The sequence below is a fragment of the Bos taurus genome, chromosome 4 (genome assembly GCF_002263795.3).
Source record: "Bos taurus isolate L1 Dominette 01449 registration number 42190680 breed Hereford chromosome 4, ARS-UCD2.0, whole genome shotgun sequence".
Taxonomy (NCBI): domain Eukaryota; kingdom Metazoa; phylum Chordata; class Mammalia; order Artiodactyla; family Bovidae; genus Bos; species Bos taurus.
Genome location: NC_037331.1, coordinates 40,591,236 through 40,607,989, shown reverse-complemented (window position 1 = coordinate 40,607,989; position 16,754 = coordinate 40,591,236). Strand labels below are relative to the sequence as shown.

The 16,754-nt window shown below is 35.7% G+C and overlaps 1 protein-coding gene across 1 annotated transcript in view; it reads right to left on the bottom strand.

The window, feature by feature from the left end:
* GNAT3 (G protein subunit alpha transducin 3) overlaps positions 1–16,754 on the bottom strand; it is a 55,036-nt gene that overhangs the window by 21,331 nt on the left and 16,951 nt on the right. Inside the window, exons 2-4 of the mRNA NM_001109982.1 lie at positions 11,144–11,186; positions 7,288–7,429; positions 1,686–1,843 (exon numbers count right to left, since the gene is read on the bottom strand). Of these exons, the coding sequence (NP_001103452.1) occupies positions 1,686–1,843; positions 7,288–7,429; positions 11,144–11,186 (343 nt within the window). The remainder of the gene's footprint in view (positions 1–1,685; positions 1,844–7,287; positions 7,430–11,143; positions 11,187–16,754) is intronic.

The window sequence follows — 16,754 nt, the reverse complement described above, 5'->3', positions numbered from 1 at the left end:
ATGTTCAAGCTGGTTTTAGAAAAGGCAGAGGAACCAGAGATCAAATTGCCAACATTTATTGGATAATCAAAAAAGTAAGAGAGTTCCAGAAAAACATATATTTCTGCTTTATTGACTATGCCAAAGCCTTTTGGGAATACCAGACCACCTGACCTGCCTCTTGAGAAATCTGTATGCAGGTCAGGAAGCAACAGTTAGAACTGGACATGGAACAACAGACTAGTTCCAAATAGGAAAAGGAGTACGTCAAGGCTGTATATTGTCACCATGCTTATTTAACTTATATGCAGAATACATCATGAGAAACGCTGGGCTGGATAAAACACAAGCTGGAATCAAGATTGCCGGGAGAAATATCAATAACCTCAGATATGCAGATGACACCACCCTTATGGCAGAAAGTGAAGAAGAACTAAAGAGCCTCTTAATGAAAGAGGAGAGTGAAGAAGTTGGCTTAAAACTCAATATTCAAAAAACTAAGATCATGGCATCTGGTCCCATCACTTCATGGCAAATAGATGGGGAAAAAGTGGTAGACTTTATTTTTTTGGGCTCCAAAATCACTGCAGATGGTGATTGCAGCCATGAAATTAAAAGATGCTTGCTCCTTGGAAGAAAAATTATGACCAACCTAGATAGCATATTAAAAAGCAGAGACATTACTTTGTCAACAAAGGTCTGTCTAGTCAAGGCTATGGTTTTTCCAGTAGTCATGTATGGATTTGAGAGTTGGAATATAAAGGAAGCTGAGTGCTGAAGAATTGATGCTTTTGAGCTGTGGTGTTGGAGAAGACTCTTGAGAGTCCCTTGGACTGCAACGAGATCCAACCAGTCCATCCTAAAGTAAATCAGTCCTGAATATTCATCGGAAGGACTGATGCTGAAACTGAAACTCCAATACTTTGGCTACCTGATGCAAATAAGCTGACTTATTTGAAAAACCCTGATGCTGGGAAAGATTGAAGGTGAGAGAAGGGAACGACAGAGCATGAGGTAGTATGATGGCATCACCGACTCAATGGACATGAGTTTGAGTAAACTCTAGGAGTTGTTGATGGACAGGGAGGCCTGGCGTGCTTGCAGTTCATGGGGTTGCAAAGAGCCAGACACAACTGAGTGACTGGACTGAACTGAACTGAGCTTGGTGCATAATGATTATGTGTGTGTTTGTGCATGGGTGCACATGTATGCTCAGTTACTAAGTCATGTCTGACCCTTTGCAACCTCATGGACTTTAGCCAGGCTCCTGTCCATAGGATTTTCCAGGCAAGAATCCTGGAGGGGGTTGCCATTTCCTCCTCCAGGGGACATTCCTGACCCAAATATCAAACCCGCATTTCCTGCTTAGCAGGCAGATTCTTTATCACTGAGCCACCTGAGAAGCCCATATAATGATTAAATCTTTTTAATTGGGAGAAAATATTTACAACATATATATCTTTTCAGACATATATTAATAGTTTCAAAATTAGTTATTTATAATGCTTCCATGGTTATGTCTTTTACATCTTATTTATATAATCTTGCTCTTTTTTCTTTCCTTTCATTTACTTGTTATTTAGCATGATAAAAATGTAAACCTATTTACTTTTGTCATTTGTGATTACAAATGCAGAGTATACAGAGTTGCAGTTTTTAAATGTAAATGTTTCAACTACAGTTCCTTTTAAAATGCATTTACTTACTATGCTGCTGAGTCGTTGAGCTGGTATTCAGATGCCCTTTCAAAGCAGGCCTGAACTCCTGGATCTCTCCACAGTCGTTTTATTATCTCAGCCAATTCCGGTGTCATGCTGCCATCTTCCAGGGTATTTGCCATTGCACAAAGCTGTTGTTGGTCTTCCTGTGGCATTGTTTTTGTCAGGATAAAAATGTATTGTTACTTAAACTCACATATTCTTCTGTTTTCCAAAAGATCATTTCAATTTGATGATTTTTACTTTAGTAACAATTTCATTGAAAATCTATTCACTATGCAGTAAAGTGAAAGTAGCTCAGTCATGTTGGATTCTTTGCGACCCATGGACTAGTACAGTCCATGGAATTCTCCAGGATGGAATACTGTAGTGGATAGCCCTTTCCTTCTCCAGGGGATTCTCCCAACCCAGGGATCAAACCCAGGTCTCCAGCATTGCAGGCAGATTCTTTACCAGCTGAGCCACAAGGGAAGCCCACTGTATCTTTAGGTTAATAGAACACAAGTATCTTATAATGCAACTTCTGGCTTATGTCCACAAAAGTCCTTCATTGCAAAAACTGTGAAATATTACATGAAGAAATTAAGGTATTTGGTATTTATCACTGACTTCTAAATGATGGAAAAAGGGATAACAGTATTTTGGTGTAAGGCCACTGAGCTTCTAGAGGACCAGAATGCTAGTATCAAAGAGCAACAAATCTAATCTAATCGAGCACATTGTATTCCTTTGATCATGGCCATATATTTTCCAGGAAATAAAAATACCAAGTAAGAATTAGAGTACAAATGGAAATTAAAACTCAATACTCTAAAATTATAGTTTAGAAATATATTGTCATTATTTACCATCACATACCTCTTTGTAATCATAAAAATTACCAGTGGTAAACATTTTGATCCACATAAAGTTTTTGAACATCACTGTAGGTATTGTCATGAGCATGATTTTAGGGCAAATTAATAGGGAAGAGGTGAGATTTCATTAGGAAAAGAAAAGAAGGGAAGAAAGTAAAGGAAATAAAAAAAGAGGAAAAGGAGAAAAGAAAACCAAGTATTGTGTTATTCCTGATGGGATATTTGGAGGTGACAAGGGCAAAAGGAAGTTTGAATAAATAACATAGACCACAGTTTACTTAAACTAATGATCCAAACTGCTTCATGACTAAAAAAATTTCATTAAGAATGTGGGTTTCAGAATAATTCAATTATTGGCCATGATGCTAGACCAGGCAAATGAAGAAATCTAGGCTCAAATCTTAGTTGTCAGATTCCAAAGCCCATATTCTTTTTGCTGACTATTTTTCATGCATATTTTCATAACAACTCACATGACATTTAGCACATGTGATATCTCACACAATCCTTTCAACAAGACACTATATTTTCTCTATCTTACAAATGAGGAAACTAAAACTTGGAGGTAAATTTGCCAAATCAATAAAGATGTAAGTATCAGAAAAAGAATCAAGCCTAAACATATTTTCTGCAAAATTAGGTGGCTACCAGTGAAGTATGTCCAACAAGATCCTGATGCCTTTCTGATACAACTCAATTTATTACTTGAAATTGATGATAGGCTTGTGCCACCATTTTCTAAAAATCTGCTCTTTGTATAAAAAATGAAGGGTGTCTGTAACACTGTTAAAGAAAGGCTCTGTTAAGACTAAAAAGTCCATTTTATCTTTCTTCACAATCCAATTTTACTGCTAAGCCAAACTGATTAGATGACTGTTAGGCCACAAATTTTAACTGGCCCAAATCAAAGGCTTTGACCTGTCATTTTATTGTGTCAACACAAGATGAACTTTAAAATCCTTCCTCCAGAATAGTTGGATATGACAGGAAACTGTCATATCCTAAATTTATCCTAGATAAATTTAAGGGATGTTTAATCATTTTCCAAATATTAATTCACTGCAGGTTTGAATGGCATCCTAAATAAATTTTATTTACCTATCATATATTTGGAAAAGTTTGGGAATTATGGTGGTTCTAGAATAACTCATTTTCTTTACGTTGGTTAGCTCTAGAACTATGTGGCATATGTTTCCTCAATAAGTTTTCCAGACTTTCTTCATCAATATTAGGAACCTCAGATGAACCTAGAACCTTGTGTAACTCATTCTGAACCCTAGAATCATATTTTGAAAGATTATGGAAAAAAATACATCAAGGAAGGAAAAGATATCATAGCCTAATAATTTGCAGAAATGTCAGGTTTGAAATGCCAAGTTTTAATTACAGGATTTTCAGAAGCTTTGCTTATAAATATTGTTTGTGAATTTCCTAAAAATTGTTACAGTGCATATGTATCCCAAACTTATTTGATTATAGAACTTTTGTCATAGAACATCTTGAGTAATCAGTGTTCTTTACTTCAAATTATAGGATTCACTTCATAGGGTGGTTTGTCAAAGATGGTCGCAACACCTATAATGTGTGTTGCACTTTTCAGCATTCTTTTAGTCAGTCTAATGACTTGTTTTAGATTTCTAAAATAGAATATAATAATATTGAGAGAGAATTAGTAAATGCCTTTATTATTTCCCTGTTTTGTTTCTTCAACTTTACCGTCTTTAAAAGCTTTTGAAATAGCTGATGCTTTATAACTACTTGGTCAACACCATTTTTCTTCTCTAGAGGGCAAATACTATTTCCATCTCATTTATGGCTGATTCTTCAGTGTATTCCTAGTATCCAGTTAGTTGTCTAGGGAAGCCCCTAAAGTCACGCAGTCATGTCTGACTCTTTGCGACCCCATGGACTATACAGTCCCTGGAATTCTCCAAGCCAGAATACTGGAGTGGGTAGCCTTTCCCTTCTCCAGGGGATCTTCCCAACCCAGGGATCGAACCCAGGTCTCCCATGTTGCAGGCGGATTCTTTACCAGCTGAGCCACAAGGGAAGCACAAATAAATAATAGTTTAGTTTAGAATAACAACTTTTCAAATGATATTGGATGTATACTTCAATACATAAATGTCAATGAGCCTATATTCACTGAGATTATTAGAAAGTAATAATATCTAATACTGGGAGCTTATATTCTTTCATAATTAGTGTTTGTATGGATTTATTATTCTTGCTTCCTCTTGTAATAATCATTGTAATTTAATGATGAAAGCTAACACTTTGTGGATGAAAAACCTGAAATTTAAGTATCTTGTCCAAACTTGCAGAACCAGTGACCAGTAAAGCTCATGTATGTTTTCTGTTAGAAATCGTTTTCTTTTTGAATGGCAATCTGTGTGGTTAGGTATAAATGGTTATGTAAAAATATATATACTGTGTATCTAAGTTATTGAGAGTCACAGGACACCAGAACTGTGAAAGCCACACTTAAGTGCTTAACAATTAATCTGTCAAACAAATAGCCTGAGTCAGGTAGGGAGTATATTAATCTCAAAATCAAATACTGAAGAAGAATGTGATTGAAATTGCTATAATCTACACTAATTGAAATAAAAGTATGAGCCATGTAGTACCTGACAACTGTGATGCTTGATACTTGAGGACATAGGTCCTCCTAAGAAGTTATGTCAGTTGTTTAGTGGTGCTTAAGTTAGTCTATTTACCCCATTTAATGTACGGTTTGAATAAATGACCTTTCTTTTTATTTTGTAGTTTGCATAATGGCAGCAATATACAGAGTCTGTTTTCACTCCACCTTCATGCTAGATCATTACGAGTTTTAACCAACACATTCCAGGTCTTTAGTGATGACTGCTATCTGATTTGCAAACATTGGGCTTCATGAAGCAAAAAATATATTTAACTAAGTATCAGTAGGCAAGGTTGTGACACAAATATATGGAATATTACACATGCAAACTTGCTAAATTGTTCTCAGAGGAATGTTGAAGGAACACCTGTTCTAAGAACTGTTATTGTTTAAAAGAAATAAAAGAAAAGAAATAGTCCTAATTCTTAAAAATATTTTTACAAAACTCCTTGCATAGGGAAAAGCTCTATAACAGAAGCCAGGAGAATTGAGTTTTGCCCTAAACTCTAGTTATTTAATTCAGGCCAAATTGCTAATCCTCTTTGCCCCTTGTTATTATTATTTTTTTAAATAAGGGATTATTTCAAGTTGTCTCTTATTGGTCAGTTTAAAATCCTAGGTTCTTAGAAAAGCCAGGGTCTGAACTATAAATGAACACTAAATCATAGAATAATAAAGACCAAAAGGATATTAGCATTCAGCTCCTTCAAGTTCGCCCTTCACATGTGAGGGAAACGGTAACCTAGAGAAATATTATCTTTAACTTAGTGGAGCCAAGTTGTGGGGAAGCTAAAAATGGAAGGCACACCCAGCAGAAATCCTGACTCTGCTTTACAATCTGCCCCAAGGACACGCGGAGCATTTCTGTGCTCTCTGCTGGAAAGTGGCAGAACCAAAGGGGATTTAGGGACATGAAAGGTATTTTTCTCTTCATCCTAATGAGTGCCAAGAGTCATTTACATGGTTTAACCTTTAACTTCTCAAGAGGAGGGGAGAGCACAAGTATCATTGTCTTCTCTATACCTACTATATCATTCCTCTCTATATTCATTGTTAGTATGTGAAAGTGAAATTCGTTCAGTTGTATCTGACTCTTTGTGACCCCATGGACTATACAGTCCATGGAATTTTCCAGGCCAGAATACTGGGCTGAGTAGCCTTTCCCTTCTCCAGGGGATTTTCCCAACCCAGGGATCGAACCTGGGTCTCCCACATTACAGGCGGATTCTTTACTAGCTGATCCACTTTTTAGTATAACAAGGTACCTAAAAATTACACTGGGAACAGTTTAGTTGACATTATCCAGAGGCAATCAGCTGCTCCCAGAGAGAATAAAGGGAAATGGGTGAGTTCTTCCTATAGATTGTACACAATCTGTTTCAAGCTATGATTAACTATACCGCTCTTTGCATAATACTATAGATTTCATTTGCTAACTAAAATAGTTTTATATGTTGGCACATAAATTGTTTTCAAGTAGGTAAAATTTTTATACATTTTAACATAAAATCTTATATATTATAAAAAAAAGACAAAACTATCTGCTACCTTGTAAACAAATAATGACTGAGTATATTTATTATGCAAACATTTTCTCATACAATTTTGAATTTTTTTAAAAAAATTAACATTATAAAATAATCACTTCTTTGTGTCACATATTTTTTGTAATTATCATTGAACGTTATTGATAGTTGTAGTATTGTTCTTAAAAATAAACTCTCCATGAAATGCCTCATAATTAAACTTAATATAGAGATATTACAGTTTGATTTTATGGACTAGACTCTTGTATTTAGCAAATATAAGTATTTATATTTGATATAGTGTATTATTTGATACTGGGCTTCCCTGGTGGCCGATTGAGTCCTAGGAAAACAGTTATTGTTGAGTAAGATGAGAGCGCACAGTCAAAAGGAAAGTTCCATTTAAAGGAAAATAGGAAATCTTACACTAAACAGAATTCATACTTTCAAATTCATGTTTTATATTCTTATATTTTGGTGTAGATTAATACTACAGATCTATTAGGTCCCACTGTTTATGGTTCAGACTCCAATACAGCTGTCATTATTTGCATACTTACTGCACTTCTAGGATTTACATAATCAATCTCCAGGGTTGCCATGGCTTTCACAATAGCTAGGATGGATTGCAATGTATTACTGTAAATTACTGCTTTGAACTCCATGCATTCTTGCTCACTGTAACCGTTCTTATGGATGATCCTATAATTTAAACATGAAAAGCTTTTGTCAGTTGAATAGTTGATTTTTTCTACTATTAAACACATCAATAATAATTTGCATAAAATTATAGTATACATTTTTGTTAAAAACAGAAGACCATTTTATGGGTTTGAATTTTTATTTTCATTGGGATTTAATGTAGTACTTTCTTTCTGAGCTCCTAAGCTAAATACAAAGAGGACTTAATGATTTGCTCTAGATAAACTACAATTTAAAATGGGTAAATCATGAGCTTTTTACTGAGCAAGATTATTTCTTTCTGAGAGAAAGATTGTCCAGATTCCCAGGACAAAGATATACACAGAGTTCTGAAACGTTTTTTAGTGTTTGTAACATGATGTCTAGAGGAAATGAAGTAATTTACTATAGCATCCACATCTTTTCCTATCACTTAAGACACACAGGAAAAATAGGAGTGCCTGCTTTCTATTTATAACAGTAACAAAGGCATCCTTTTAAATGGTGGTAACCACCTTCTGTTAAATCCCTTGTCACTGTTCCGTGTGTGTACGTGCCACTGAGTTCTCAAAGCTGAAATGCCTAGACATTTAACTTGGCTGAACTCTTCTTTCCCTTCCACTCATTCAATCAGAACTCAATTTTATTACTAGTTTTGGAATACACACCTATTAAAAGGTTCTTTGTGTATGCTAATCACTTTATTACATTTCTATTGCATAATATATTCTTGTTTTTTTTTTTAATTGCTTTTAAAATGAACTGTGTGTTCATTAGGCATCATTTAGATGAGAGATTACTAGGGATTTGTGTTGCATCCATACACACAGAGGCTTTAGTATAGGGAGTAAAAAGAACACAAATGCCTCCAAAGACATTAAAACCTCCAAATGCAAATACTCTTAGTGAAAAGAGTAAAGGCAGTACCTATGTCTATTATTTATTGTTTTTAATATTGGATTGCCAATACTGGCTGTATTTATATTCAAAACTTCAAATGGCCATATTTGTCCTACTGTATTAAACAATTAACTAGATGAATAAGATAGTCAATTAAAGACTATAGTGAAAAAACAGTAAAATGTTTTTATGGATACATTAAGAATAAGTTCAGGAAAGAAATCCCAGTTCTCTGTCAAAAATTAAAATTAGAATATTACTTTAATTATTAAATTTAAATGGCAATTATAAATAAACCTGGGGGCATTTAGGTTTTCTTCCTGGAACAAGTTCTTATCTCTGTCCTTTTTCCATGGAATGAGAACTACCTGTCACCAAGTAAATTAACAGCAAAGTTAACAAAATCGGCTGTAGTGGGATGTGAGCAACACTGCTTTTCTAGGGGCTGCGATTACTGCAATTACTGTGAGATAGAACTCTCCGTCTGCAAGTTCATTCCTAGATCTGCTCAAATTAATAAGCGTTTACTAGGCATTTTCGGCAACGTATTTCAAACACTGAAGAGAATGAATAAAGTATAAATGTCCTTCTTCCCTAAAAACATAGACCAGTGCTCTATCGTCCCATACAGTAGCCACACGACATGTTAATTAAAATTAAATAAAATTTAAAAGTTAGCTCCTCAATCACATTAGCCACATATGGAGAGTACAGATGTAATAATATTCCTGTCATCACAGAATGTGCTATTGGAGAGTACTAGATTACAGGAAGGTAGGGCATGAAATCCTATTTTTGTACAGTATGATAATGTATAGCAAAAATACTGGCAGGTGGAATGAACTAGAAAAAGTGATCAACCCAACCAGGAGAGGTGGTAAGGGATCAGGGAGGATCATCAGCAGTGATGATCAGTTAATTTTTCAGGGATAAATGGTTATTTCCAGAGAGTCAAAAGGAAAAAGAACACTTTGAGCAGGAGAATCAGTGTGACCAAATAGATGCTTACAATTATCAAGCTTTCAGTATGTGCCAAACGTTGTTTTAAGTGCTTATGTGTCATCTTGTTTCTTGCAATAAGTCCTGACTTAAAAGTAGGTATCTATAAAAGTTATTACCTACATTTAAAGGTAGAAACAAAGGCATTAATACATAAAGACGCTGTCCCTGACTTATTCCATTAATGGATGGTACAGCTGGTCAACACACACAGCCTGATTTCAGAGCCTGTGATCTTAGCCACTAGGCTATATTGCCACCCATGGTATGCTAGTCCATAGCACTGTGTAAGTTCAGCATTTCTGAGGAGAAAGGAGGAGGGGGAGGGACTACGGGGTATTAGGATGAAGAGATAGGCAAGAGTTGAATTCTGAAGTGTTTAAGAGTTCTAGGAGTTTGATCTTGTTAATACAGGTGAAGAGTTCAATTCATGAAAGAGATAAAATAGTTTCTGCAGAGATAGCTGGTGGCAGTGTGGCTAACAGTGGAAAGAAGAGGAGAAGGAGAAATGACATAGTATGATACCACTGTAATCCAGGTTAGCAATGCCAAGGTTCTGAACTGAGGCAGTGACAGTAGAGTTAAGTGACGTGTTTGGAGACATAACTTGTGTAGATGTTGCATAACGTGGTTGAGAGAGTGAGGGGTCACTGTAACTACACATAGATTTATTTCTGTAGAGGCTGCTGTTGCTATAACTCATTGCAGGGGACAAAAGGGCACATGGGAAGATAAGTTTAGTGTTGTTTATTCTGATTTAGATCTATCCGTAGAATATAGAGGCAGATATTATATGCTTCCCTAGCTCGAAGTGTGGGCTTCCCTGGTGGCTCAGAGGTAAAGAATCCACCTGCCAATGCGGGGAACCCAGGTTTGATCCCTGGGTTGGGATCCCCTGGAGAAGGGCATGGCAACCCACTCCAGTATTCTTGCCTGGAAAATCCCATGGACAGAGGAGCCTGGTGGGCTACAGTCCATGGGGTTACGAGAGTTGGATATAGTGACCAAACAACATCAGACTACAAATAGATAATTTCATCATTAGTTGGGATCATTCCATCACCAGGATACATTCCAAAGAAAAAGATCCTCAAGCATAGTAAAAAATAAGTTCAAAAAAATGATTATCTTCTTCTCCTATAGCAATGATGGTCCTTTAAAATTCTCCAGCAGTGACATAGTCATGAGATTTCATGTTTTCATCTCCCCTTAGTATTTCATTTACTCATTTAGATATTGCATTCTTAAATTATAGCATTTTTGTGCTCATAATATCCTTATTCAGAATTCAGGTCTATTTATTTTATTGTAAAGAGAAAAAAACATAGAGAAAAAATACAAAAATAAATTGAAATCCGTGATGATAAAAACTTTAAATATTCATTTCATTCCCATGCATGAGGAATGCCAATTAAGTTAAAAATATTGTTCCCTCCTAATTTCAAATGGATCACTGACATATTTTGAAATGTTTATGGCTTATGTTCATGATATTAAGACCCTGAATCATACCTATATTAATATATTTAAAACATAATTGCTTTTAGTAGTCATCTTGCTGAGAGGCAAAATTTGAAAGAAAAATGGAAATTATAATATTACTCATCTGTTATGCTTACAGATAAAGGATTGGAGGAATATTTGCACAGGAAATGTGACAGCTCTGCCACTATCTGTGGTTTAGAGGCTATTAATCAGTTTTTCCGAAAGTATTATTTAAGTCATAGTCAAATACATGGTCTCTCGTGTTGCAGGTGGATTCTTTACCAGCTGAGCCACAGGGGAAGCCCACATGGAGACACTGAACAATAAATGTTTAAAATAGTGGGCACCTACTTCATTTGTTTCACAATGGTACTTTTTCCAGATTCTCCTGCTCCTGCAATAGAAATATGGGAGTGTTATCAACTGATATACCAAGTTCTCATAGACATTAAAACCTATGACTCTCTTGTGGGTTAATCTTTTACAGACCACCTCTTATGTAAAGAAGGAGAGTAATCAATCAGGACTTGAAAGGTATTATTGGCTGTCTACTTTCTAAGATAGCAGCAACCCCTCTATTTTGATACTAGAGTCAGATATAGTTCTGGCTCCAAGGTAGAATGTGTTTTGTAAACCAAGAAGTGTATACCATCAGGAAAACATCAGTTCAGTTCAGTCACTCAGTCATGTCCAGCTCTTTGCAACCCCATGGACTGCAGCACACTAGGCTTACCTGTCCATCACCAGCTCCTGGAGTTTACGCAAACTCATGTCCATTGAGTTGGTGATGACATATCTATATATTATTGCATTTAAACATGACTTTACAAAAGCTTTTCTCTCCTAAGTTTTCAACTCTCCCCTCAAATGGTTCCAACTTTGTAGTTTCTCTGTGTGTGTTAGTCGTTCAGTCGTGTCCAACTCTTTGTGACCCCATGGACTGTACAGCCCGCTGGGCTCTTCTGTCCATGGGATTTTCCAGGCAAGGACACTGGAGTGGGTTGCCATTTCCTTCTCCAGGGGATCTTCCCAACCCAGGGATCGAACTCAGGTCTCCGGCATTGCAGCAGGATGCTTTACTGTCTGAGCTACTAGTCTCTAGATCACTCCAGAATGTGTCTTCCTATATCCTATGTGATTAAATAGCAAGGAAAAAAAGACAATAATTTATTTCCAGAACTATTCAAAGCCTATTCTGATTGAAGGATGAGCTTTTGTTTTCATCATCATGTTTATCTTGTTACATAGAAATTTTATGTTTAAAATAGAAAGCTGCCTATAATACTAAGCAAACCTAAAGAGCCGTCGGGATAACAATAACAAAGGAATGAATGTCTCACAATGGATTACACATTCCGGAGAGAGGGGAAAGGAGTGGCAGTAATATCATAGAGAACCAATTGCATTTATCTGGGGGCATCTATTTAGTTGATGATATACAATATACAACTGTATTTTGGTATTGTTGGCAAACATGTAAAAAGCTACAAAATTCACATGATTTAAAAATTTTAAAACATAAACTTTTAATGAAAAAAATATAATTTTCTGTGCTATACAGAAGAACTTTGTTGTTTACCCTTCTATATATACCAGTTTATATCTGCTTATCCAAAACTCCCAATTCACCCTTCTCCTGCCCCTCCCTCCCCTGGCAACCACCAATCTATTTTCTATGTCCCTGATCTCTTTCTGTTTCATAGATAGGTTCGTTTGTGTCATATTTTAGATTCCACATATAAGTGATATCATATGGTGTTTGTCCTTCTCTTTCTGACTAACTTCACTTATGATAATCTCTGGTTGCTTTTCTGTTGCTGCAAATGCCATTATTTCATTTTTAATGGCTGAGTAGTATTCCATTGTGTATATGCACCACATCTTCTTTATCCTTTCATCTGTTGGTGGACACTTAGGTTGTTTCTATGTCTTGGTTATTGTGAGTAGTGCTGCTATGGACATTAGGGTGCATGTATCTTTTCAAATTATAGTTTTGTCTGGATATATGCCCAAGAGTGGGATTGCTAGATCGTATGGCAGTTCCATTTTTAGCTTTCTGAGGAACTTCTGTACTCTTTTCCATAGTGCTTGCACCAACTTATGTCACCACCAACACTGCAGGAGGGTTCCCTCTTCTCCACATATCCTCTCTAGCATTTGTAACTTGCAGACATTTTAGTGATATCAGGCAACTTCTTGAAATTTGGTAATTCTGGGTTTATACATGGGAGAAAAGCAGGGGGTCATCAAGAGTTGATAAAACCTGAATAATACAAATCTGTTCATAAAGTTTTTATATAGAATCACTAAACTTTAATAAATTGAGGAAAACTCAATGTTTCTCAGGTTATAATTAACATTTATCAATAAAAATGTGACATTGAAATATAATATTGATGAAGGGCCTATAAAAAAAGATCAATGAGTGAATATTTAACCTTACACTAATTTCTATATCCTTAAGAGAAGCAAAGGCTTTGATATGTTATTATGAAATTGAGTCATAGGACATCTTTAAAGTCTGTGTGCTTGTTAACTCTGGACAAATTTCAAAGCAGCACTACTAAGACAATTTAAATATCCAGGAAAAACCCAAAGTTAGGAAACTTGATTAATAGATGTAAACATATCCCTTACCAGCGTGGTAATCAACTGCCTTGTTTTACCAAAACTAGTATAATTTTATGGAACAAAAGTCATGACTTCTGGCAACCCTGAATCTAAGAATTTTATTCAAATTATATGAAAATCTATATTGAATCAGAAGATCTTGGCTACACTATCTGAATTTCTAAACCCACTGTTGCCCACTATTGTCCTTTCCTTGCCTCACTTTTTTCCCTAGCACTTACCTCATTCTAGAAAGTAACACATTATTCACATATAGTTTTTAAATTTTCCTGTCTGTCTGCAAGCACGACAGAGTAAATTCCACAAGGGCAAGGGAATTAGTCTGTTTTGTTCACTCACATATTGAAAGCACATAGAAGTGCTTAATAGTAGAATCTCAATGAAACAAATGCATTATTTAAACTCAGACAGTACTTCAAAAGTAGCATTTTGTCCTTGTGTTTTATATGCTTCTTCACATTGAATTTCTCCCTGACTCAATGTTTTCTTAAACTCTGATGAGCAAATACACCTTTGCTACACCTCAGTTTAATTCTACTTCACAGAAAATTGGTTTTTTCTTACTCAGAGGAAATTTTCTTATGTTTTTCTAAGAAAATTACGTATCTGTAGCCATCTGAAAGAACTGCCCACCTTACAGGATACTGAGGAATCAAAGTAGTAAAGCTATGGTAAATAATTTTATTGCTGGTGATGATTTATAGATTATTCCTCTTGGATAAACCTCCAGCATACTTTGCTTTATGGTTTAATGCTAGTCTTTTCCACACCACTCATTGTGAAATTATACAACGAAGTTGATAAATACAAAATCAGCCTCAGCAAATTTGCTAATCTTTTTTCATAGATTTTAAATCTAATCAAACAAAATTCACAGATGGGGCACAATCATTTAATAGAGGCTTCCATGTGTAAGAATGAGAAATTTGAGATAGTGAAAATCACAATAAAATATCACCTCACTTGTTTTTAGAAGACAACTGGCTATATTATTTTCCATGGCTAAGTGTTATGTTTGTGAGGATGGCAAGAGTAAATCAATGAGCTTTGCACAGTATCTTGGTTTACTGGCTTTATGTAATTTGCTATTTTGCTCCAGACTGCATCACTTTGAAAGAAAAGTTATTCAATAAGATTATAAAACTGTTCTTGGTAGTTTTTGAAAAAACTCCAACAGTAGACGTAGACATTAGAAATCGCAGCATCATCCTACACAACTAAAAGATTTGTAGTATATCTTACTTCTCTAAATATGTTTTCAGTTTTGCTAGATGGAAAATTGCAGGGTTCTGGGGATATGGGAGGAAAACCAATTGGCCCCATAGAAACCCCAGGACTTATCCATTCAGAAATAGTTTATGTTGCATTTTCTTCAACTAGAGTGGAAGCACTGAATGAAAAAATTTTCGAGAAAATTTGAGAGATTGAGAATGTCTCATTTTTAACTATCAGTTACATAATGGTATAATATCTATAATTTCTAAAATGAAGTGAAAATAATTTAGATAATTTTCATTTAATTTCAGTTATCTATCTTGAGAATAATAATCTGTGTAAAGACTTTTCCAGAATTGTATCAGCATATGTATCATGGACAGATATACATTTGAACCACTGTTGAACACATAAAAATTTTTTAAATAATCACAACTATATGTCATTAAGATCTGGCAAGTTTCCAGAACTATTTCTGATGCCAAAGGGTATGTTATTATACAAGGATTGTTGATAACCGATCATTCAGATGTGTGTCAGATAGGCAGAATAATCACTTTTGAAAAAACAGCATTACTCTTTAATGAAATTCTGTATGAAAACTATTTTCCTTTGAAAGATTTTAAAATAGCTACCTGAATAATTTCCTACTCCATGTGGTGACTTCAGGCTTCTATATGAAGGCCCAGTATAGGCAACTATAGGAATAAGATGAAAATTCCTGAAGAAAAGCCGATCTGTCTAAAATCTAATTTATTATTTGCCCTGCTGCAAAGTTTTTTTAGGAATAAATTATTGAGTCCCATTCTCACAATGTTTCTAGGTCTTAGTTCACAATAATCATTCCATTCCTGTAAGATTAGATCATGCTACACGGCCAAATATAGACATCAAAATAGTGTGTTTACACAACCCAAGGGCATCCTGGAATAATCTGTTCCTTCCTAATTGTGATGGTGACTAATATTATTATCTGGGTCAAAGTGTAATGAGGGAATTTTAACAAGCTATTTATTTCTTCGAAGAAGAAAATGTTTCAAATAATTAAATATTTAAGTTTATACTTAATTCATACTTTAATGCTCATAAATTGTTTTATTCTTAATAAGTATAAATTAGAGGTTTTATTCCACATTTTTCTTTGCAAATATATTCAAAAATTTTTAAGGCTACACGATGTCTATGAAGTCTATGAAGTGTGAAGTGAAAAGTGTTAGTGACACAGACGTGTCCTACTCTTTGAGACCCCATGAGTCACCAGGACCCCATAACTCACCAGGCTCCTGTCCATGGAATTCTCCAGGCAAGAATACTGGAGTGTGTTGCCATTCCCTTCTCCAGGGTATCTTCCACACCCAGGGATCGAACCCAGGTCTCCTGCTTTGCAGGTGAGTTCTTTACTGTCTGAGCCACCAGAGAAGCCATTATAGATCTATACCAGTAACTAAATTTCACCTAAACACTTTCAAATCCTGCTCACTCATTTCATAACTTGTTAAAATAGGCAAAATGAAAATAAACCCTGATTTATAATCCTGCAGAAGCTCTTTTGTAGGTACTCTTAAAATCACATAACTGTGCAGAACACTGAAACCTTAGAAGCCAACCAGCTGTGCATGCATCTTCTTTCTATACATGAGAATACTGAATCTAGTAGAAATTATGATACTCATCTAAAGTCCTAGACCTAACTTAAAACAATGAAATTAAGCTCCTGCTGCTACTGCTGCTGCTAAGTCTCTTCAGTCATGTCTGACTCTGTGCGACCCCATAGACAGCAGCCCTCCAGGCTCCCCCCGTCCCTGGGATTCTCCAGGCAAGAACACTGGAGTGGGTTGCCATTTCACTCCTACAGTTGTGTCTAACGGTTTGTGACCCCGTGGACTGCAGCACACCAGGCCTCCCTGTCCATCAACAACTCCCAGAGCTTGCTCAAACTCATGTCAATTGAGTTGGCGATGCCATCAAACCATCTCATCTTCTGTTGCCCCCTTCTCCTCCTGCCTTCAATCTTTCTCAGCATAAGGATCTTTTCCAATAAATCAGTTTTTTGCATCAGGTGCCCAAAGTATTGGAGTTTCAGCTTCAGCATCAGTCCTTCCAGTGAACATCCAGG